Source organism: Mauremys reevesii, linkage group 1 (assembly GCF_016161935.1).
Source record: "Mauremys reevesii isolate NIE-2019 linkage group 1, ASM1616193v1, whole genome shotgun sequence".
Taxonomy (NCBI): Eukaryota; Metazoa; Chordata; order Testudines; family Geoemydidae; genus Mauremys; species Mauremys reevesii.
The window spans coordinates 121650265-121675760 of NC_052623.1; the positions used below are offsets into that span (position 1 = coordinate 121650265).

The 25496-nt window shown below is 42.1% G+C and overlaps 1 protein-coding gene across 9 annotated transcripts in view; it reads left to right on the forward strand.

The window, feature by feature from the left end:
• Positions 1-25496, forward strand: part of AFF3 (AF4/FMR2 family member 3) — a 561464-nt gene that overhangs the window by 414477 nt on the left and 121491 nt on the right. For all 9 annotated transcript variants that reach the window (XR_005597307.1, XR_005597308.1, XM_039533253.1 and 6 more), the window contains one exon: positions 19816-19867. Coding sequence is in view for 7 of the 9 variants with exons in the window: in XM_039533253.1 (XP_039389187.1) it covers positions 19816-19867 (52 nt within the window). In the remaining 2 variants the exon portion in view is untranslated. The remainder of the gene's footprint in view (positions 1-19815; positions 19868-25496) is intronic.

Sequence of the window (25496 nt, forward strand, 5' to 3'; positions counted from 1 at the left end):
TGTTTGCTTTACACTCAGCATCATAGGTAATGGTTGCTATTAAAAAGTTAACATTTGCCAACATATACTGCACAGTTAGCCCTTACTGTAAGTATAGAAAAATATGTGGTATCTCAGGCTATGTCTACACTAGAACTTTTATTGCTAAAACTTATGTCACTCAGGGGTGTGAAAAAACACCCCCCCCCCACTGACAAAAGTTACACTGACAGAAGCTCTGGTGTGGACAGCGCTATGTCGGTGGGATATGCTCTCCTGCCAACATAGCTATCACCACTCATTGGGGGTGGTTTAATTATGCTGACGGGAGAGCTCTCTCCCATCGGCATAGAGCGGCTGCTACACGGGAGACCTTACAGTGGTGCAGCTTCAGACACAAGTGTGTTAATAGTTGGCACAAATAGATTTTTTTATTGTTGCTCATTGTATGTGCACAGATAGATGGATAGATGGTTAACATGGCCAACTCTATATTGAGAGGTTGTGAGTTCAAGTGTGATTTCTAAAAGTGCACAGTCCTTAATAATTTAAGATAGTCTGTCTTCCACTCAATCCAATGGGTAGAGCAAGTCAAAAACCAGGGGAGGGGATGAAATTTTTTGAAAGTTTCAAGAATAGTTTCATTTTGAAAAGAACTGATTTTGAAAATGTTTGATTTTTTTTTTACTGAAACTTATTGGGGTTTTGTTTTTATTTTTCCCCCTTCCTCCCTTTTTTTATCCTATTTTTCCTTTTTGTTGGTTTATATTGAAAAATTCCAGATATATTGTGGGTGTCATGTAAATTGTCTATTCACTAATAAAGCTGAATTTATGGGAATGCTCTCGCTTGGGGATCATGCAGCAATGTAATAACCATTTAATAGTTTTTATACCATAGATAGCAAGATTTTCTCCTTCTTTCCATTTGTATGTTCAATGTTTAATGCCTCTGCAATAGATTGTTAAGTAGGCTGGATAATTACATTCTCATTTAGTCACAGGCTGCATGCAGTGCAGGGCTCTGTGTGCCAGAGACTGGATGGCTCAGGGGACTAGTGATAGGACATGGAGCTTTTCATTTGCTAGTCATTGGGTTTCAAATGTGACCCCTATAATAATCCATATAAATGTGACTGTGGGTAAAAAGTCCATGGCTGGCAGGACTAAATACAATAAGAAAGAGGTTTTTAAGTAAATTCAGAGCGAATGACATGATAGCAATGGAGCAGGCCCATTATTAGATGGAGATGGTAAAATTGTTAATAAACATTAAGAAAAGGTAGAAGTGCTCAGTAAATCTGACTGTTCTGTATTTGAAAAGAAGCAGGAGGATGTGCTTGTAGCACACGAGGATGAGGAGGTACTTTCCAAGGAGGGTGTTCAACAACGTCTACAAGGGATAAACGTTTTTAAATCTGAAGGCCCAAAGAGTCCTTAAAAAACTGGCTGAAGAGATCTCTGATGTTCATTTTTAATAAATCGTGATATACCAGAAAAATTCTAGAAGACTGAGAGAGTACTAATGTTGTGCCAGTATTCAAAAAGGGCAGGCATGGTGACCTGGATAATTATAGGCTGGTTAGCCTGACATCAGTCCTGAGGAAAATGATGGAAAAGCTGATATAGGGTACAGTTCATAAAGAATTAAAGTATAGGAATATAATTAATGCCAGTCAACATAATTGTATGGAAAATAGGTCTTGTCAAACAGCCCTGATTTCATTTGTTGAGGAGATTAGAAGTTTAGTTGTTAATGGTAACTGTGTAGATGTAATAGAGTTTTATAAGGTGTTTGGCGTATTGAAATTCTGATTAAAAATCAGCACTATACAGTCTCAATAAAGCACATAGTAAGTAGATTAATAACTGGCAAATTGATGGATCCAAAGGTAGTCATCGATGGGGAATCATTACTGAATGGGGATGCCTATATTGGGGTTCTGCAGTGATTGGTACAAGGCTTAATTGTGTTCAACATTTCTGAAAATAAATTAAAAAACACTTCTGATAAAAGTTGTGGATCACACAGTAGTGACATGGTAAATATTGATATGGACAGGGTAGTCATACAGTCATACATCACTTGGTAAGCTAGGCTCATTCAAACAAAATGTCTTTTAATACAGTCAAGTGCAAAGTTACACATACAGGAAGAAAGAATGCCGCCCATGCCTACAGGATAGGGGACTGTATCCTGGAAAGCAATTATTCTGAAAAGGATCTATGGGTCATCGTGGACAAGCAGCTGAACATAAGTTTCCAATGTAGTACTGTGTCAAAAAGGGCTAACACAATCCTCAGATGTACATGGAGTAGTGACTAGGAATAGGGAAGTATGACAATAGGGGGTATACAAACCTCACACTGGGCAACAAGGGGTTAAGGAGCTGCTCTGGGATCAGCCAGCCCGAGCTCACCATTCCAGGAGATGCACAGACCGAAGGAGGGGTTAAAAGGGAGCAGAACAGCTCACTTGGAAGCAGACCAGGGAAAAGAGAAGACCTACCAACTTGCAGCTCCTGAGAGAAGAGCTGAGGGAAGGCAGGATCTCTCCCTACAACAACTGCCCAAAAGTCCCTCCCTGAGGGAAGGGAGAACCTGTTTCAGGTACACTCTGAGGAGGAGGCATTTCCTTCTCTCTGTCATATGGACTCAGTTTCTTTGTGTTATTTCCCCTTGTTTGGTTTATGGACTACCCCAACAGGGGAGAGATTTACTTGGAACTGACCTGGCTGAGGGCCAAGCCACAGGAGAAGGCAGCTGCTGCCCCAAGACAGAGGAAGCTACCATGCCAAGCACAGCCACAAGGAGGTGTCAAGTGGTGAGCTGACCTCCTGCATATCACCTTGCACAGACTGTGAGCTTTGGACAATTGTGGGGTGGTAGGAAGTGGCTAAGGGAGGACAGCAGGTGCCCCGAGCTGTCAGATCTTTGATAGCCCTCAGAGGGCACTGGGCCAGAGCCCGGTGGGTGAGAAGGTTTGGGTTCCCCTACCAATCTCCCCACCCAGCTGTTTGGAGGGCCTAAACTCTGACCACTAGGCAACACTATCCATGAGTGAAGCCCATCTGAGGAGGTGATTTTACCTATGTATACGGCATTGGTGAGACCATTACTAGAATACTGAGTACAGTTCTGCTGTCCACATTTTAAAAAGGATTTTGAAAAATGGTAGCAGGTGCACAAAAGAGCCACAAAAATGATTCAAGGGCTAGAGAAAATGCCTTACAGTGAGAGATTTAAAGAGCTCTAGGTGTTTAGCTTATCAAAAAGAAGATTGAGAAGTGACTTGATTATGGTGTATAAATACTTTCATAGAGAGAAAATACTGGGTACTGAAGAGCTCTTTAATTTAGCAGAGAAAATACAAAAAGAACCAATGGCTAGAAGTAGAAACCAGATAAAATTGGAAATGACACATATTTGTAACTGTGAGAGTGATTAGCCATTGGCAAAAACTACCAAAGGAAGTGGTGGATTCTCCATCTCTTGATACCTTCAGATCAAGACTGGATGACTTTCTGGAAGACATGCTTTAACCAAACATAAGTTATACCTAGTCAAGCACAAGCTATGGAGCTCAGTTCGAAGGTAACTGAGTGAAAATTAAGGGCCTGTGAGATCCTGGAGGTCAGACGAGATGATCTGGCCTTAAAATCTATGAATCTTTGGTTGTAGCTTCTGTCACAAAATAATTCTTAGCAATGATTGGAATTCATCATTTGTATTTGCTAGGGAGCATTCTCTTCACCGGTTGGCATCAAAATGGAGCAGGATGGTATTTCCATATATTGTATCTGTGAGCTGCTTCACTCATTTCTTATTTATTTAAACTCAGAAGCTAAATACTTAGCACTAAAAACCCAAATCCAAGAATTAATTTTTCAATGTTATTGCAAGCTGTACAAAACGGTAAAAAACAGCAACTCCAAAATTCATCTTACAGAAAATAACCATGCAAAAGAAAAGGGAGGGTTAAAGCACAGACTGGCTTTGGCACAGATCATAGGGGGCTGGGCTGTTCCTGCTAGATGCAGATCAGAATGAGGGTTTATGTGACGCGACACCAGTCCATGGGGCGCATTCTCGGATTTCATCTATATGCAGGGAAAGTTCACCTGCTACTGCACTCCTTGATGGTGCAGAGCAGGACCCAGACCATGCCCTGCCTCCTTCATGCTTCTTTGGAGCACCATGATCCCTGCACAATCCTGAAGTGCAGGGAGTGCAATTCTGCCTAGTATAGACGAGGGCCATACAAGGGTGGGAAAGGCTTCCTACATTCTTCCTCCCGCCCATTGCACATTCACAAAAGGGCCAGTCAGAATCTGGCCCCAGAAGTATGTTTTTCCAGGCCATAGTACAGGAAGCATAGTAGGCTGTGTGTACAGTAGGAATAACATACAGTGAAACCAGTCTTAAGTATCACTCTAGAGCGAGGTAGGCAAACTATGGCCTGGGGGCCTTCAGACGTTTTAATCTGGCCCTCGAGCTCCCGCTGGTGAGTGGGTTCCAGGGCTTGCCCCGCTCCACATGTGCCGTGGCTCTGCACAGCTCCTGGAAACAGAGGCATGTCCCTGCTCCACTCCTACATGTAGGGACAGCCAAGGGGTGCCACACGTTGCCCCCGCCCCAGATGCAACCCCTGCAGCTCCCATTGGCTGGGATCCACGGCCAATGGGAGCTGCAGGGGCAGTGCCTGTGGATGGGGCAGCATACAGAGCCTCCTGGCTGCACCTCCACATAGGAGCCAGAGGGGGGGACATGCTGCTGCTTCCGGGAACTGCTTGAGGTAAGCACCGCCTGGAGCCTGCACCCCTGACCTGCTCCTGTGCCCCAGCCCCCAGCCCTGATCCCCCTCCCACCCTCTGAACCCATCGGTCCCAGTCTGGAGCACCCTCCTGCACCCCAGCCCCACCCCAGAGCCCGCACCCCCAGCTGGAGCCCTCATCCTCTCCCACACCTCAATCCCCAATTTCATGAGCATTCATGGCTCACCATACAATCTCCATACCCAGATGTGTCCCTCCGGCCAAAAAGTTTGCCCAGCCCTGCTCTAAAGTTCAACAAAAATCTGTGGGATACTGAAGGAAGTAATGGTTTTGTAATTAAAACACTGAACTGAGACTCAGATCTTGACTGAGGAGATCTGACTTGAGTTCCTGACTGCCACAGACTTCCTATATGACTGTGGGGAAATCACTTAATCTCCCCGTGCCTCAGTTTCCCAACTGGAAAATTGGAATAATAATTCCTTCCTGCCACCCTTTATATGTCTTGTCTAATTAGACTGTAAGCTCTTCAGGACAGGGACACGCTCCTTCTATATGTTTATATAGCACATAGCCTCAATGGAACCCTGCTTTCATCTGGGGCCTCAGGTGCTACTGTAGTATAAGTTATAATAAGGGAGTTAGTCATCTAGTAATAGTGGAGCAGATCTGTTCTTGTTGCACTTGAGGATTCTGTGGGACAGTCTTTTGAGACAGGAGATTGTCCAGCAAGGGGTGATCCCTGGAACAAGTTTCAGTGTAATCTAGTGTAAATATCTGCTAGCTGGACTAATTTTCCCAGAGGTTTCTAAATTGTTTTACCCTGGATGGAATCTTGGCCATAATGAAATCAATGGCAGAATTTCCCTTAACTTCAGTGGGGCTGGCATTTCACCCCTCATACTTTGGCAACATGGAAACTTAAAAAGTGTAACCTATTACAATTGCATCCAGTGGAATATTTGTATTTTAGAATGTATAAAAGGGATAGAGGCGACATGAAAGGAAGGAAGAAGAGAGAAAAGCAAAATCCCACACTCTTTCCATATACAAAGAGTAGCTGTAGTAAAACGTTGCTTTGTGCTCCTCCTGTGGGGGAAGGGGCTCTCGGTCCAAAGACTAACCAGGAGGTGTGCTTTAGGAGCCAGGAAGAAAACCAGAATGTCCCTAAAACAGCCACTATCCTGCCCAACACACTGGAGATTGAACCAAACGCCTGAACTGCTAGAGCTTGAGTTTAAAAGCCAAGGTTCACTAATTGGAGCCGTGACAGACTCGTATCCTCTGCGGATCGGGCAGAGAAGGAGTCCTGTAACACGCATTCACCAGTGGGTTACATTTGCTCCACACAACCAATTTGATCTGAGTAAATGCTAATCCAGCCTCATGTATGGACACTGCTAAATGGAGGGTCCGTGTTTTACAGATGTCTGCAGTTGTCTGCAATGGAATGGCAGTTTTGCCTTGGGCCATAGTACAGAGTTAAAAATGGGTGTGGGAGGCGGATAGAAAACAGATGATTTTAACGAAAGGGTATAGTAAGAAGAGGCAGAAATAAAAATAACCAACAACTCTCTCTCCAAAATGTGATATTGCACCTTCAGCAGGTGCACTGACGTACAGTGAAAATTCTGAGACTCTAAAGAATTTAAACACCCCAAGATTCATACTGACAACAGACATATAAAGCAGCAGTGCAGTTCAAGCACTCTTATTTCCTTTCATGTTTAACAATTAAGTAATATTTTGTAATAGACAGCAGCAGACCGTTTTCAGAAAGTCAGGAAAATAAATTTAGAAGAACTACTGCTAATCACTCACAGCAGGAATGGAATGAATGGAGGTGGGGAGGCAAGAAATGAACTGGAAAATTCTGAGCAGCTCTTTCTAAGCCTTTACTTCCCAAACCTGTTTTCTTATGCCACCCATTAAATGATTAGCCTTGAAACTTTGGCAGGTTTCCTGAGTGAAGGGAATATTTAGGCTGGTCCTTAGGAAGGAGCTTCTTTTAAGTAACTCATCAGTCTTCCCTCTCTCTCTCCCTCTGTATATGCGTTTTTATGTTGCTTCCTTGATCGTGAAGTGGGCTTATGTTAATTCGTTTTTAAGTTTTTCTGAAGAAATTCTTTCATTTTTAAAGAGTTATTTTGTGCCCTTCTCCCCAAGCTCTAATCTGATGGGAGAAATGAGTAATGTGTGGAAATAGATCGCTTTCCTTGCAGTCCGTCCAATTAATTAGAGATTTCAGCACATGATTGGGTTATATTTATTCTCTCTTTCTGTACCATAGTTTGATTCTGCATTCTGTGCCAACATGTTCAAGACCATTTGGCTTAACAGTAGTGGTACAGAGCAAGATACCATATTGTGATGAAGCTCAAGAAAGTACTGCATTCACCTTCTGTATTTAACATTATCTATTGCAAGCAGCAATATTGAATTCAGTGGGAACTGCAGGTGCTCAGCACATCTGAAAAGAAGGCTACTTTTGTTTAGGAAATGAATACAGATTTAGTTATCTATAGATACCCAAGGCTGAAAATTTTGGCCCAAGTCTCAGGTCTACGGAGTATGTGAAGTCCACCAAACAGGTGGTGTTTTCTTCCCTTCTCATCTTCTTTGGGAGAAAGAAATCTGTGGCTTTGCACCTTTTGCCTTTGATGCCCACAGTCCATCATCAGGCTGGCTCCTAACAATTTGTCCTCAGGAAGTTTTATTTCAAGTTCTACTGGTATGAGAAAATGTCCATCGAATTACTCTGCAAGGATTGTCTTGCATTTCAAATTATGCCATCAGTGTGATGAGAATTTAACAATGCATTTAGCCAGTTTAAATGGTTTTGAACACACATGTAGAACATCTCAGATGGATTCAATCCAAGAGAAGAAAACCTTCCTTTTACAGCAGCTATTTTTTGTTGAAATTGCTAATTGTTACTATAGACTGTCACTTTTTTGAGCATTTAGACTCTACGTTCCATAATTAAATCTCACATTGATATATATATACGTCATTCCAGCATTAAGTACATTAATACTGTACCTACCTGCTTTTACTGGCTTGACCACTCTATTTTTAATTAGCTTTGACAGTATTCTATACATTCAGGTTTTCCTATGTGAGGCTTTATAATGGAACTTAGGCACAAGCTGTTTTTTATTCTGTGTAGTTTAAGCTTCATATTAAAACAGTATTTTTGAGAGAGAACACATTTCAAAATCCTAGAGGCTCTGTTAAAAGCTCTAATTTGAAAATTACCCTACTGATCTAATTCTTTACATTTCTCTTATCCATAGTCTTATCACTTTAGTTTTGCACAAAATAAAAAATACAAATTAATTAACTTTTTTTAAATTAAGAATTTGTAATTTAAGATTTGAAAGTGAAAAACTTCAGCAATTAGAATCCAATTGGTTAAAAACTGTTGCTCTATAAAGCAGCTATTCTTACATTTTGTGTTAACAAACAAGCCTTTTTGAAATGCTTGTTTTGGTTATAGTTGAGCATTAGCTGTACCTGGCCATCTGTTATGTATAGGTAACCACGGTGGTAACAATAATATGTGTGTCCCTTTTCTGAAAGGAAGGAAACATGTATCTGTTTCTCATGAAGCGCTCATGTGTTTTACCAGGTGAATTTCTCCCCTTATTTAATTTAAAATGACAAACAGAGGCTGAAATTACATTTGTGATATTAGTGTTCCAGTCCTGTAACCCTAATTCACATGAGTATTGCTTACTCGTGAAAATAATCCTATTAACATCAACAGGACTGTTTGCATGAGTAAGGCCTCCTGATGTAAGAGTTACAGAGCCAGGGCAGATTTCCCACTTTTCTGGTAACAGATCCAAAGTTCATAAAATGTCTGTGCTTCCAGTAAAGATTTTCTTCCAACAATCTGGAGTTGTTTTTCTTCTCCCTGTATCAGAGAATGAAATTTTTGGAAAAAAATAAACAGTAGATATAAAGTTTCAGTATTACAGTGAAAGGAATAGGATAATTTGGCCCATTAAGATTTTTTTCAGCTGAATAAACATAACAATGTAAACTTGAATGAGCAGTCGGTTGACAGATTTTCACCTTGAACACCTCCTCTTCACAGCCGCAAAATGAGGACAGACACATGCATGGAGTTAAGTGACAGGCTGCAACTTTTATTGAACTTTAGCACAGGGGAGATGTAGTACCTGCCAATAACCCATACTCTCTGATACCAGGCATTTAATTGGTTCCAGTGCAGAGATTACAGGGCTCCACACCATATAACTCATAACTCAGGGTAAGATCTCCTCAGCCTACCCCCCGGGATTCAGTTCTCTCTGAGTCCTAGCACCTTCCCCCCTGCTAGGGGAACACAGGGTGCAAAAGAATGGGGACCTCAGAATGCGAGGGCCACAAGGTCTGACCTCGATCCTATCCCAAGGCCCATCACCAAAATCCAAGGTCTTTTACCCTAGGAATCATTAATTTTATCCTTATAACCACACTGGAAATCCACCACAAGTTGCGAGGAATAAACAGCTCCGCCCCAGTACCTCTGATAGGTACTAAGCACATTCCTACTTAACCCACTGTGGCTTGAAGGTGCTGCAAGGAAGGCAAAAGGCTCCTTGGTCCTCTACCAATTGGTCCAGGGAAGAAAAAATTCCTTCCTGACCCCCAATGGGCGATCGGCTAGATCTGCAGCATCCGTCTGGCTGGATTCACATTCCTAGTTCAGGTGGGTAGGGTGAGGTTGCTGGAATGGAGCCAAAAAAGGCTCCACATGGCCCCCGTGCCAGGTTAAATCCTGACCTATCAACACCCCTCTCACCAGCTGGTCATTGGGTGCCAGAGACTCCCGGGGGAGGAGCTGCCTACTGTCCCTTAATGAGTGTCTCCCTCCCTTGCTTCTGGGGCTGTCTCCTTTCACCACTTGCCCCATCAAGTTCCCCCACCAGTTGAGGCAGGTGGCATTTTTGTTGAGGTATTCTTCAATTATCCAAGTGAAATAAAAGCATTTTTCCACTACTGTTATCGCATTGCTACATAAAGAGCAGAAATAAGGAAAATGAACGATAGAAGTGCTTCGATTCGAATGGATATACTATCATCTATTCACTTGCTTGGACATTGTCTTGCATTAAAATAAAACTGAGTATGTTTCATGATATTATGTGTTAATGATTAACATTTTCACCGGTGATTACAAAAGCGATAATTTCTGCATCATATTTTAAAACAAATTGTTGCTTGTGATTGTTGCAATATATAATACACTTGTGCGATAAACTGTGCAAATTATTCTCATGCTTCTCTGCTGAAGTAATAGAGCTAATAATTTAAATGAGATGTAGCAATACTTTCCCTTTCCAGTTTCAAAAGATATTTGAGCCTTAGGCTTGAAAATACCGACAGCGCACATGCTGGAAAAAGAATTTCTTCAGTTTTGGCCTAATTCGGCAAAAGGACACGAAGAATTGCCCTCATCTCATAAGCTATACTCATAATTATCAGGGTCAGTTCTCTTGTCTTTTTGTGTACAAACCAAAAAGTAGCTTGTTTAGTCAAAACAACCCCAATAATTCTGAACATTTAACTCTTCAATAAACAGTGAGTGGATTTGGGGAGGGAGGTTAAGTTAAGAAATTGGGAATACCTCAGAATTGAATTTAAAATAAATCTGTTGGCTCTGGTTCTCTTATCTATGCCAATTTACATCACCAGGAGTAACAAAGTGAAGCACAGTGGAATTGTATCAAAGTTCAACTGAATGCAGAACCAGGCCCACTAGTAACCTCAAACTGATCTAGATCATTCAAAGGACTGAACATGAATCCTTAAATTTCTCACAAAGCCAGAGACAAAACAGATGAGACTATAAACCAAAGGAGTTCCTACCCTGCAGTGAGCCCTGTATTCAGTCCAAACGTAATCTCTTACTGAAGTTTCCAAAAGCAGCAGCAAAGCTGTAAACTTCAGCCTAAACTTTTTCCTTAAGTTTGGTTACCCCTAGGGTTTCCTTGCAGAGATCTCTCTGTCATAGACCCCAGTTCCTTTTGATCAAGAACAACTCCCACCTACTTCATGTTCATAGTGGAGTTAATAAGATACTCCTGCCATAGAGAATCAGCAGGAATTATTCAGCATCTCTCTGCAGGGTTCGAACACATGCTAACAGGCTGCGTTAACAAAAGAACTTTCCCATCCTGTGATAGTGACTCAGAAAACAGCCCTCAAATAACAAAAGATAATACACTCTGAGTGAGTTTTAAAACTACCTTAGACATTTGGACATCCAAGTCCCGTTGAAATTAATGGAAATTGATTGTCCAAATCCCTCAGAAAGCTATTATAATTCCACTCACTTTGTTTCTATTTCTCATTATATCTAAGTCCTTCTATGTCCCCCTCCCTCACCATAGCATCTGAGTGATACAGGCACCCACAGTTGAAACCACTTGACTGACTACTGTAGAAATGAAGCAGCTGGTTGACTGGGCATTTTTCAATATCCAGAACCCTTACTCGTTCCATTTAATTATATCTGCACCTGTTGTTATTCATTGCAGAAAAAGGAATGGATATATTGTTTAATTACAGAGTATGCAAAACTCTAACTTGAGTCTTTTAAGCCTTGCAGTTCTCAATGATCTAGCACAGATTCCACTACGGATTTATAATTAAGTGCTCAAACCTAACTGCTTTATCACAGATGAACCTCAGGTGTAAAATCTATAAATTATATTTCCCAGAGAACCACTTTGTTCACCACTTTCTTTTTCTGATCTTCATTCGCAAAGTTTTATTTTACTTGTCTCTTCAACTGGGCATGTGAGTAGTGATATCACTAACTGGACTATATGTCGTGTATACTGAAAATGGCGTGGTGGAAAATAGATTTTGTAATTATAGACATGGTTGAAATGTCTATGCTTGTACTGCTATTATTTCTCCCCCCCCCATCTCTCTTGCCCCTCACCATAATAATTCATCAAAGCGCTAAGCAAATACTTAAGTACCATTCTGAGTAAGGATGGACAGAGGCATGATTTTATGTGTTTTGCTAAATAAGGATGAACTTACGCACATTCTTTGCTGAATCTATACCTGAGGACTTTTCAGATAAATTAAATACACAATGGCAAGGTCCCTTTTGGACTTCATGTATTTTTCTTGTCTTCTGCCCTCCCTGCTTAAAGGAAGCTCTCCCTGGGGATTTTTTTTTAAATTATCATCATGCCAGGTACAGTGGAAATGTTTTGTCAAAGAGAAGGATCTTGAAGCATGTTCAGACTCTGGGTTGATCTGAGCTTCTATGGAATCTAATGCCACAACTGAAGCTCCTCAACTTCACATGTGTCGTCTCTGGCTCTTCCACTACATCCTTGGGTTTGAAAGCTGCAAGGTCCAAGAAAAATGAAGCGGTCTAGTATTGGTCGTGGATGGAGATACAGTAACTGATGACACTGGGGCCTGATTGGATCGTGGCTTTGAAGATCAGGACCAAGGCTTTGAAATGATAATGGAAGTAAATTGGGAACCAGTGGAGAGATTGAAGCACAGAGATTAACTGCTCACAATAGCTTATCCTCTTCACTAGGCAAACAACCACATTTTATATAAGCTGGAGCATTTCCACTGATTCAACTTCATATTTGGTGAATTACAGTAATCCAGTCAGGAGGCAGGGGTTCGGGGTGGGGGGTGGCTGCACCACTGTGGCCAGATCCTCCTCTAGGAATAAAAGACAGAGTTTTCTAGCAAGCTGCAGGTGGAGGAAGGTTTTTTCCTATCACTAATGTTACTTGATTGTCTATTTATATTACAGTAGCACCCAAAATGTGCAGAGAGCTGTAGAGACTTATAGGCAGACACAGTGTCTGCCCTGAAGGGCGAAAATCCTAAAAAGACAAACAGAAAAAGGCTTGGAAAAATGGAGAAAACATACAAAGTATTCTTGATAAGTCAGTGTTGTTATTTTTGTGTTACATTAAACATATATAAAATTATTCCCACATATATCTCCTGTATTTTATCTTGACCCCACACATACTCTTGTAAAAACTGCAGTACACACAAATAAGAGTCATACACACAAATATTAACACACACAAACACACACACACAGGGGTGTGATGCTCATCATCTATAGTTTTTATATTAACAACATGTTGTTACTTTATAATAAACATTGGTAGTTTATATTATAATATAACTTCATTTAAGGAAACAGTTAAGGTTAGTAAGTGACAATGTACTTAACTATCAAATAATTTGCCTAAGCTCTTAAAATCAAGAAAATGATTAGTTAATGACATAAATATTACACTTGCCCACATATTAAACAAATATATTATTCTGATTAAGTATTTTAAAATGCATATTTCATCAGAATACCATGTTTTAATATATTATCTTTGTTAACTTGATTTCAGACTCCAGATATTTTGTTCTAAGGGATACCGTTAAATAGAAAATATCAGTTAACATATTTATCAACTGATAGCAAATATTTTTGCTAAAGTGTTTATGATTGTTCCTTCTCCATGTATTGCTGATGTTAGATACAGCACTTTGGGGAATCACTATTATACTGTTCGTATTTTGGCTGTTATCATTTCTGTCTAGGCTTTACTGAAGAGTGGTTATACAACAAGAAAGTATACACATTAAGCTCTCACTGATTTAAGTGGGAGCCACTCATGTCTCTTTATTTATTCTGAGTTCTTATACAGCATCTATCCTTGGGATGTCTGAGGTTATGTCTACACTCCAAGGTTAAGTTGATTTAAGTTACGTCGACAATCCTCCACCACTGTAATTAAACCACTTGTTCAAGACCACACAACGGACCTTGTGATGGTGGAGCACGTCCACAGTTGGTGCTCTTGCATCGACAGAGAGAGCAGTGCACCATGGGAAGCTATCTCACTATGCAACTTGCCACCCTTTGCCACTGGGTACTCTGGGCAGGGATTGCAGCGCATCATGGTGGGCTCAGTATCCCATGATGCAGTTTTCTTTGTCCCATCATTCCATGGGCTTCCTACTATATATCACGCCACTTTTCATCTCTGGCTGAAAGCATGGATCCTGCATTGGTCTCCAATCTTGTGATGAGCATTATGAATACAGTGGAGTTGATCTTGCAATATTTCATGAGCTGCAAATCTGATAATGACACCGTGTTGTTTGCCCTGCTGTGTGCCTTGGAAAGTAACAATTCAAGATGGATGGTGGCATTCACAGAGCAGCTGCACACAGTGGACCGTCTGTACTGAGCTCGGGAAACAAGCACTGAGTGGTGGGATTGCATCGTGATGCGGCTCTGGGATGACGAGTAGTGTCTGCAGAACTTTTGGATGTGCAAAGCCACCTTCCTGGAACTGTATTTGGAACTTGCCCACACCCTCTAGTGCAAGGACACCAAAACGAGAGCTGCCCTCAGAGTGGAGAATCGAGCGGCAATTGCTGTGTGGAAGCTGGCAACTCCAGACTGCAACCAATCAGTCGTGAATCAATTTGGAGTTGGAAAGTCCACCGTGGGGGTTGCAGTGATGCAAGTGTGCAGGGCCATTAATTGTCTCCTGTTATGACGGACCATGACTCTGGGCAATGTGTGGGAAATAGTGTTTGCAGCAATGGGATTCCCTAGTTGCGGCGGGGCGATAAATGGCACACACATCCCAATTTTGGCCCCAGACCACCTTGCAATGGAATATATCAACAGAAAGGTCTACTTTTCTTTGGTATTGCAAGCACTGGGGTCATTTCATCAACATCAATGCGGGATGGTCAGCAAAGATTCATGACACACACCTCTTCAGGAACACTGGCCTGTGTAGAAATCTACATGCAGGGACTTTCTTTCCAGACCAAAAGATTGTAATTGGGAATGTGGAAATGCCAAGTGTGATCCTGGGAGACCCTGCCTACCCCTTGCTCCTGTGACTCATGAAGCCCTTACATCGGAAACCTTGACAGCAGCATGGAGCACTTTAACAACAGGCTCAGCAGATGCAAAATGACTGTGGAATGTGCCTTTGGCAGATTAAAGGGTCACTGGTGCTGCCTTTTTGGCAGGTTAGACCTCAGTGAGGAAAATATTCCCATGGTCATAGCAGCCTGCTGTGCTCTGCATAACATTTGTGAACGTAAGGGGGGAAAGTTTCCGCAGGGGTGGAGCCTTGAGGTGTATCGGCTGGTGGCTGCTTATGAGCAGCCAGACACAAGGGTTATTAGAGGAATTCAATGGGGGTGCTATTTGAATCAGGGAGGCTTTGAAGGAGCATTTTGACAGTGAGCCCCAGTAATGTGTCTTTCTATAATTAAGGCTGCCTTTTAGTTATGGGTATTTTTAGTAAAGGTCACGGACAGGTCACGGGCAGTAAACAAAAATTCACGGCCCGTGACCTGTTCGTGAATTTTACTAAAAATACTCATGACTGAAACCTGGGAGGAGGGGGCTGCCCAGGGCCCCCGCGGGTGCTGGGGGAGGGTGGCCCAGGCGCTGGGGTAGGGAGGCAGGCAGCGGTATGTGGCATGGGACCCCTGCTGGGAGCTGCAGGGGCAGTGCCCTGGGTGAAGGCAGCATGCAGAGCTGCCTGGCCACACCTCTGCCTAGCAGCTGAGCGAGGGGGATGTTGCCGCTTCCGGGGAACCCCCCAGATAAGCCCGCCCAGAGCTCGCCTCACCGCCTCCCCTGCCTCAATCCCCTGCCCCCTCCCACACCCAAGCTCTGCTGCTGGGAGGGGAACTGCCCCACCAGCGTCTGGTGCATCTGGTTCAGGGGCTGCCTGAGCTGCCCCTGAACCAGGCGCACCGTCTGCTGCAGAAGTCACGGAAAGTCACGGAATCCGTGACAAACTCGCAGCCTTATCTATACTGCATTGAGCCAGGCATTGCTTTCCTGCACTGTAGTATGACCCTTGTAATAATCACTGAGTGTGCATTAAGTGTCTGCAAATGCTACTATTGCCACTGTGTATGAATTTCAGAAGCAACCATCATGTGTAGGAGACCAATAAAGATTTGTTTTCTTTCCATAAGTTCATTTTTATTGAACAACTATACAAACATTTCTATTACCTAGAAGGGACATTACAATGAAGAGTACTTTTTAATGAGGCTGTCATAGCTGGGTGTATGTCCAGCTGTCATTGTGAAACATGCCTCTGAGGGTGGAGTGCCTGGGGTACTGTGGTGGGCCAGGAACATGCGAGGAATGTGGTGGGGGCTTTGGGGAGGGAATGGAAGGCAGTTCTGAATGGGCTGCAGAGGGAAGTGAGCACAGATGTGTTCTGCCTGCAATCAGGGACCTCAGCATGTCCATTTGCTCCTCGAGAAGCTGTATCATCTGCTCCTTCCCCTGTTTCCTATTCTGGCTATTCATTCGCAGTTTTTCACTGATAACGAGCAGAGAGCTTGGAGAGAGGCTATCAGCAGCATCAGACGATTGTAGCACTTCCCTGAACATGTCTTCCTTACTCCCCCTGGTACGTCTCCTTATCCAATGGAGCTCCTCAGCCGGCGTGCAGGAGGAGACTCTCAAGGCCACATCTCCAAAAGATATAGAAACAATTGACAGAGGCACTATTGTGAGTGCATGCACCGCCTTGATTCTACAAATTACATACACCGCTTTCTCACTTTCCCTTGGCAAGCACACAGCACATTGACAGCCCTAACCATGGTGAGTTGGACACAAGGGGGAGGGGGTAAGATGGAACAATGGGTGTGGGGAGGTTAACAGGGGGATCACTAATCATTACAAATGCTTAGGGACACTATTCTGAATACTGGCACTGTTTTCCACAGTTGGGGTAATAGAAGCTGATATCTCGCTCCTGAGGGTAACTGAGGATGCTCCTGCATGAGTGCAGCTGCAGACCAAGTCCATATGCTGCTCACCTGTGTGCTGCTTTGGTGCCTGCAGACATAACTGCTGATTGGCACAGCAAAGTTTCCTTCCGCAGGGGAAGGAACAAGGCAGCCCTCCCAAGGAATCTGCAGCAAAGGATTGCAGAGTACTTCCACAAAAGTTTCCTAGAGATCAGTATGGAGGATTCCTGAGACATCCCGGTGTGCATCAACAAACTCTTCCACGCCTTCTCCCTCTCCAAGGAACAAGGCAGCCCTCCCAAGGAATCTGCAGCAAAGGATTGCAGAGTACTTCCACAAAAGTTTCCTAGAGATCAGTATGGAGGATTCCTGGGACATCCCGGTGTGCATCAACAAACTCTTCCACACGCCTTCTCCCTCTCCCCCCCTCTAGCTACACAGGGACATGAGAAACAGATGCATAGAGTGCTACTGTTGGTTATTTCTATCCCTCTTTTACCCTGGAAACAAAAATAGCTCTACCTTATTTCTCCCTGCAATATCAAAGCACAATGAGTACTTACTGGAGCTCCCTTTTCCTGCATCCAGCATGCCAGAGCCAGAGTGTGGGACTGGTTAAATCCCTCCAGAGATTAAAACATGCCATGCCACCAGACAACCCTGTCACCTGTCCTCCATCCTCCCCCAACTCCAGTTCCTCATCCACTTTGTCCTCAGGGTTCACTCCACTGGCCGTTGCCTCCAGTACCCATGGAGTATCCATGGGGCTCTTGGCAGTGGAGGTGGGGTTGCCACAGAGGACATAGGTGCCAACTCCGTGGGTGCTCTGGGGCTGGAGCACCCATGGGCAAAAATCAGTGGGGGCGCCACACCACCAGCAGCCACGCTCCCCCCTCCTCGCCTCCTTCTCCTCCCCCCACCCAAGCACGCCGCGTCCCCACTCCTCCCTCTCCCTCCCAGTTCTTTCTACCATCTAACAGCTGTTTGGCGGCACTTAGGACTTTCCGGGAGGGAGGGGGAGGAGCAGGGATGCGGCGCTAGGGGAGGAGGCAGAGAAAAAGCAGGGCAGGGGCGGGTTATGGAAGTGGAATGGGGGTGGGGCTGGGGTGGGAAAAGGCAGGGGGTGGGGACTTTGGGGAAGGAGTGGAATGGGGATGGTGTGAGGGTGGTGCAGGGGCAGGAAGAGGCAGGGCAGGGGTGGGGCCAGGAACAGGGGGTATCGCGCACCCACCAGGCAGAGGGGAAGTTGGTGCCTATGACCAGGGATGGTGTGCAGCTCCTTGTAAAAGCGGCATGTCTTTGGCAACACACCAGATTGACAATTGGCCTCCCTTACCTTCTCATATGCCTGCCTCAGCTCCTTGATCTTGGCACAGCACTGCTGCATGTCCCTCTCAAGCACATTCAGCTCCATGCCAGGAGCAATCTGCCCGTAAGTATCGAAATTCCTATGGCTGGAGCAGAGCTACGACTGCACAACCTCCTCTCCCCACAGACCCAGGAGATCCACCAACTCTGGTGTACACAGTGCATTTGTGTGGAGAGCTGCCATGGGAAGATGCTATGTGAGCTGTCCACGCTGAGAAAACAGGAAGTGGAATTTCAAACATTCCCGGGGCTTTAAATGGGGGAGGATCGCATGCCTGTGTACCTGGCTGCAGAGCAGTGGAATTCAAAGTGGTGACCAGAGCGGTCATGATGGGCATTGTGGGACACCTCCTAGAGGCCATTTAGGGTGCTGTAAGCAACACAGTGTCTACACTGGCACTGCCTCATTCTAACTTCATCGCAAAAAACTGTATGGCCCTTGTCCAGGTGGTTTTATTCTGTTGGTGTAGCAAGAGAGTTAAATCAGCGGGAGGAGCATTGCAGCGTATACACGTCTACTATTTTGTCAAGAAACTGTAGGGTAGACATGGCCTCAGTTTGCAGCCAGATTTTGCTGAAGCTGGCACTTCAGTTTGACTCTCTACCACAGAGAAAGAAGCTTTGAATAAGTAGCAGTAAATCCAGAAAAAACAGCAACAGGGTTAATTAGACTGTGGGATAGTAGGAGTTACCCTTTACAGTCCAACTTTCCACTACTGCAGTTGGAGGTAGCATCAGCTTTCCCAACCTTATAAAGAGCATGGATTAACCTGGAAGCTGAAACCAAGGTATTTCTCCAGCAATGAGATGCTCTTTGTTCTGTAGCTGCAGTGGTAAACTGCTAGTGGTGCCAGTAGCTGTAAGTCTTATAGAAGGGTGGCTAGGTTGTGTATTCCTTTTGGATATGGTGTTCCTTTGCCTGCTGTGTGATCTTGTGAAACATACACCCTGTTATCCATTTAAGAATTAGGTTTTTCAGCCACCTCATGAGATTAGGCACAAGTACAAGGAGGTGGTTTGAGATGATTACATACGTTTCCTTTAAATATTTACATTCTGGGGACCACCCACATCATAGAATGCATTTAAATTGTTCACCAAACTTCCTTTTGGAGTCAAGACTAAATTACAGATTCACTTTTCCCAGACTACAAGAAAAATTTGCTACTTTTCCCATGACTATTATTAGACACTTTTTTTTTTAAAGAGTAGGATCCCTTCACTGGAGACCTTTCAAATAGTGGGGAAAGTCTTCACACCTCCTAAATTCCTTTAACTACTAGTTATTTAACTCTAGGTTGCAATAAAATTCTAAGAGGTTGAAAACAAGCTCCTTTTTTTGCACACAAATTTAAATATTTTGGTGGTGGTTTGGGGAAAAGGGGTGAAATCCCCATTAGAAAAGGTGAGTTCTTGTCTATTTTCAAATGATACAGACAAATTCTTCTGAGCGTTGTGGCATTATAGTATTGTTTTAATTATTTCGATCAATAAGTCAGCATTGCTTCAAGCCTGTAATTGAGCAAAAAAATGGCCTTTCGGTCTTATTTGATGTCACAACACTGCCAGTATAAATATCTACTAGAAAGCTCTTTGTAAGTTCTAACCCTAATGGAGTAATCTTTTCCTCTGTTGGGGAATGCACACCTGCCAGCATCAAAAATGTTCATTTATAGCATTTAAAATCTGTCATGTAATGCTTCTAATTACCATAATCTTCTCAAAATCCATTGCTACTGTAGTAATCAGTTAGTTTCCTCAAGTATTAATAGTCAGCAACGAGTTAACAAGCTAGTTGGCAACAAATATAATACTTCATGTCTAATTATTTGGGTAATTAAAATATACTTTTTCTATTATTTTTTCTCCAGAATGCTAGAAGATGACCTCAAGTTAAGTAGTGATGAAGAAGAGAATGATCAGGTATGAGCTACTGAATTCAGATGTAATCTGTAGAATGTTTAATACCAAGACTGATTTATTCAAGTAATATTACGCTATTACTTTTTAAAGTATGTGTAGAGGTTATCAAAATAATCTAAAGTACTGTAAATGGAATACCAGATGTGCTTGTTTCATGCCAGATTGTTTGTTTTAACTACTGTATTTAGTGGAAATGTGCTACACTGCTCTTGATTTATTAGCTTGATTTAATGCGGAAATATTTTTGGATGTCTGTTTTTTAAATAAAAAAGAATTCTGTATTAAAGACTCAGGTCAAAATCTTCAAACCTGGGTGTCCAAAGTAAGGGTCCTAAATCTATATCTAGCACCAAAAATAAAAATGGTCTGATTTTCCAAAGGTGCTCAGCTCCTTCATCTGCCATTGAAGTCAATGGGATTTGCAGGTGCCCAGTACTTCTAGAACCCAGGCCACTTACATGTTGGTACATGAATTTAGGTGCATAACTTTAGGTGCCCAGGTGTGAAAAGGTTGATCTCATTGCTTTTCATTTCTCATTAGTTTAGCTACATCTACACTTGGAGCTAGGGGTGTGATTCCCAGTTCAGACATAGTCATGCTAACTCTTATTGAGCTAGAACAGTGGTTTTCAACCTGTCATCTGCAGACACCCTAGGGTCCATAGACTATGTCTAAGATTTCCAAAGGGGTCTGCACTTCCATTTGAAATTTTTTAGGGGTCTGCACATGGAAAAGGTTGAAAACCACTGAGCTGGAGCAGTTTTTCTCAACATCCGCTCTATGGACCAGCGTCAGTTCCTGAGATCTCCCTGACACAGTTTAGAAAGGCAGCAAGCCTGTCCCTGGTATCAAAAAGGCTGAGAAACACTGAGCTAGAGCACTAAAAATAGTAGTGTAGCCTCAATAGCACAGACAGCAGTGAGCAGCAGCATGAACTAGCCACCCAGAATACAAACCTGCCTGGACCCCATGGGTATGTACTTGGGGCAGATAGCCCATGCCGCCGCTGCCCATGCTACTGCAGCCACACAACTGTTTTTAGTGCACTTGCTCAATGAGAGTGAGTGCGAGTATGTTGATGCAACTCAAAATCACACCCCTAGCTCATAGTGTAGACATAGCCTAAGTGCCTGTATTTTAAAACATGCTGCAAACTATAAACAAGTCACACCCTTTTGATATTTATATTAGATAAACTAATATTTCACCAATTTTGAATAAACCAGCTGGGTGTTAAGAAGATTCAGCTCATGGATTAAAGTTGTTTACTATATTTATACAATTTCTTTTTGTTTAATGTATTTCATACAAGGGATCCCGAAACACGTCCAAGTTAATTACTTTTCTTGCATGTCTAGGCAGTTTAATGTACAGTATGTAGACAGATTAGGGCAAGGTGAAATAAGGGACAAAGAGGATGTTTTGGGAACAGTAATTGAGTGCAAGGAATTGTTGGGTTCAAGGAGTAGGATTTATGTGTTTTAGGAGAAAAAGTTAGGATTTAGGAGTCACAGTAAACCATTGAGTTAAGGAAGAAGAGATGAGTCTCAATTAAGGATGGGATTTGGAGTCATGGAAACATGGGACAGGATAGCTGCTTCTGCAAATGGTAGAAAATAGGCATATGGATCTATATCTCCCACGGCAAATGGAGACAGGGATAAGAAGGTGTATGCTAGTCAAGGAATGCAGGGTATAAGAACATAATACATTTTGGGGGGGGGGAGGGAAAGTGTTGTTAATTCCTGCCTACTTCCACAGATCTGGCATCTTTTTCTCCCCATGGCACAACATCTTCAAGCTAATAATACCTTTCCTATGGCTTAGCAACTGGTATTATGAATGTTAGCTTCTGGAATACTAAGTACTGTGCAATAGAATATCACAATATCGCCTTTTTGTTTTGTATGATCTATTTCTCTGCTTACACCACCTAATATCATGTTTACCTTTTTACTTTTTAGTGTGCAGTTCATTAATGACTTTCAATGACTTTTACTCTGTTGCCCCTTTTTCCTTATCATTGTGCTGGAAGATAGCTCCAATTAGCACATCTTCCTTGGAGTGGTTCCTCTGTCTCAGACTAATTATTTTATATTTTAGACACTGCCCCCCTTTTGCCATCTGCAGGACCAATCAGCTAAATCATCGATAGTCTATAGAATCTGTTTGCATCATTGTCCCTTAATATTTACTCTCCCTCTCAGTTTAATTGTCTCAGAAATCCTGGAGATCTTGACCCCAATCCTGGGCTGCCTCCAAGCTGTGCTTAATGCCACTTTTGCCCTCTTTCCCACCAGTCCCATGGGTGGCCAGGAACTACGGTGTTCCTCAGTGTAAATTAGAGCATCTTCAAGGGTGTTCTGACTTATATCATCTCCCTATGGCCTCCAGGGGCCATTTGGGAATGGAGGAACATTGCACAAGTGTGGAAGTGTAGAAATTCCTTGACCTTGTCCCATTCCCCTGGATATATATTCTATATCAGGGGTCAGGAGAAGTACCCTCTATGGTGGTTCTTTGCCACCCAAGAATTTCTCTGCCACTAGATAGGTAAGACAGCATTATGGCTGCTTTGTGCCACCAAAGAGGTATAAATCAACTGAAGCAGGGCTGAGGAGTTAGTCCCCTATTTTGAATGCTTTCAGCTAAATCATTGTATATGTTATGAAGAATTGATTTCCTAAAACTGTTCCCAGTGGTGATTTGGTCTTGTGGTTAAGACACTGGTCTGAAACTGAGGAGATTGAGTTCACTTCCTGGCTTTACCAAAGACTGTCTGAGTGATCTTGAGCAAGTTGCTGAATCTCTCTGTATCTTGGTTCCTCATCTGCAAAATGGAAATAATCACACTTCTTTACTCCCATGGATTGTCCATCTTGTATACTTAGATCATAAGATCCTCCGGAAATGGGCTCTTTTTTGTTGTGTATTTATACAGTGCCTAGCAATATGGGACCCTGAGCTCTGAGGGTGCCTTGAGGCACTACCATAATACAAATAATCCTTAGTAATTTCCCTTGTTGATGAGAAAAGTAGTAAATGTTCATCTGTTTAGCAAGAGATGTGCACTGTCCAGACAGATTCACAATTTACAACTACCTTTCTCCATCTGAACTTCATGGTGAGGTTCCACACCAATGGAGCTGACATTTATCCCCTGCTGTTTACCAGGCTTTTACCCAGAAGCCTGTTTTACTTCCTATTCCGTGACTGTTACCTTACCCATTAATCTCAGGTTTGAGTCAGAGGAACAGGAAGGAATAGGGATCAAGAAAAATATATAAATGAATTTCAGTTTTTTATATAACTAATTGCTCTTATCCCTCAGAATAATTATAATCATTCAGTTAATTGAGGGGAAATTTTACAAGAACTAGAAAGCTTTTTTTGCCATTACTTAAATCATGAAAAGATTTTTTTAACAAGAATTCAAAATTTGGAGGGAGATTTTGTATTTTATTTTGAAATATCCAAGAAGCCAATGAAAAATGCTGAGGTTATACAGGTGAGGAGAGGAGCTGATACATGTCAACACTGATGTTTGGAGAACTGTGACAAAGCAAGAGAACGTGAATGATGGGGATACAGAGGTCAAGATGGGAAATGGATACGTGAATAAGAGCTTCAGTAGAGTGATCAAGGCCTTGTTGAATGAGGACTGTGTTCCAGGGGTTACAATAGGCAAGATTCACAGACTTGGGAGCTATGGGGAGGCAAAAGAGGATGGCATTGAACTGAGTGTGTGTAAGCGAGCCTGCAGTAATTACATTATCCACACATATTAGACAGTCAATTTTAATTACATAAATGTATTTTCCTCCTTTAATGAGCATAGTTTATCCATTTAAACTGATCATTTTAATTTTACAGGCAGTGATCATAGGAACTGATATGTAGAAGGAAAAATTCCAGTTGGCATATTTTATTTCACACACATTGAAGAAAATTTACCTTTTAATCCCCAATCAATATCTAAAGAGCACACAATTAACAGATAGCTCGGTCGTTAACATAAATCTACAAGTTAAAGAGCCACTTCTTTTTGATTTATAATGCATAGAGTAATAATTTTGTCATCATCTCTCTCAGAAAGTGTCTGATGCTTTGTAGCATGAAGATGTCAAAACTGTACTTAAGATTGTTCAGAGTACTGAACTGTGGTGGTTATTGCCTCTTGGTTCCCTGAAGTGTGGAATGGCACATGAAACATTCCCATTAGAATACTCTGCTCTTCATTGTAGAGGTCACTGGATAACTTAAATCAGTCTTGGGTGTAATATTAAAAGGAGATTGCCAATTGTAATGTGAACAATTCATTTTTTCTTCTTTGTCCTTTTACAATATGAAAATTTCCTAACAGAAAGCAGAGCCTTTAAGGGAAAAAAACACTCTGAATTTACTTCTGCAATTCATGTCAATCAATGGCCAAATAAATTAACTGACTGCTATACATACATGGAATAATAATCTAATGTATTTTTGCAACCCAAGTCTGTTTCCTTGAATGCATTTTTCTTCTCAGGATCAGGTTGGTTGCTGCTGAAGTTTTGTGGCTGTGAAAATTTATTACCCACAGAGTCAATCTACATTCAGGCTGCCAAGTCTGAATAAATAGAGTCATTGTGTTTGTCTGGAATATGTAACCAAAGTTCAACCAGTCAGCTTGACTTTCACATCCCAAAGGATTCATAAAAGCCAACACCCTGGTATGTGCACTTGATTCCTGCCAAAATTTTGTAAAATTGTATAAACAGAAGTTGAAGAAGCAATCAAAACTTGGTCTGAGAAATGTGGCTCCAGACTCAAACTCCTGGTGTACTTGAAGAAAATAACTGAGTTTTAATACTTCGATTAATAAAGATATGGACATCTCTTAGCAAGAACAGGTAAATATGTTATGAAGATTAAAGAGCTATATACCGGGTACGTAGGAAATCAATGAATAATTATCTCAAACACTGCTTAACACATTTATTTTGTCTATGTAAGTTACACAAAAGGAAAAATTAGAGCAGCTTTTTCATGTAAATAGCTGCCTTCTTTAGGCACTGATAGAAATAGACAAACACTGCAGGATCACACTGTTAGACTAATACATATGTAAGTTTCCTTCCATCTAAAATATAGCATTAAACACTATTGATGGTTAGCTTTAATATAATCCAAAATGAATAAGCTGCTGTCAGGATTCTCAGTACCACAGGAATTTAGACACTAGTTGAAAACTAGCAGCTCTTTCCCATCCTTGTGAATGAAGCAATAGTACATTAGTCCTGTCACTCAATCACAATCAATACAACTATATATCCCCCAGCAGAAAATAATTTGTTTTTAGAAGTCCTCAAGTTGTGCTTAGTGAATATGTTTTACTACAACCTACATTATCAGACAATACTATGTCTTGCATTTCTGGACGTGCACTCATAATCAGTACAAAGTTAAAATCTGTAATGAAAAGAAAGGCCATGCACGTAAACTTCTCCAGATTTGGATAATTTTTAACAAAGCTAAATAAATCCAAGTAAATACAGCCTCTACATCTGAATTTAAAAGACCCGGGTAATTTGAAACAGTTACTCATTTCAATCTGTAATTAGTTCTGAAACTGGGAGCAAAATGGCTACC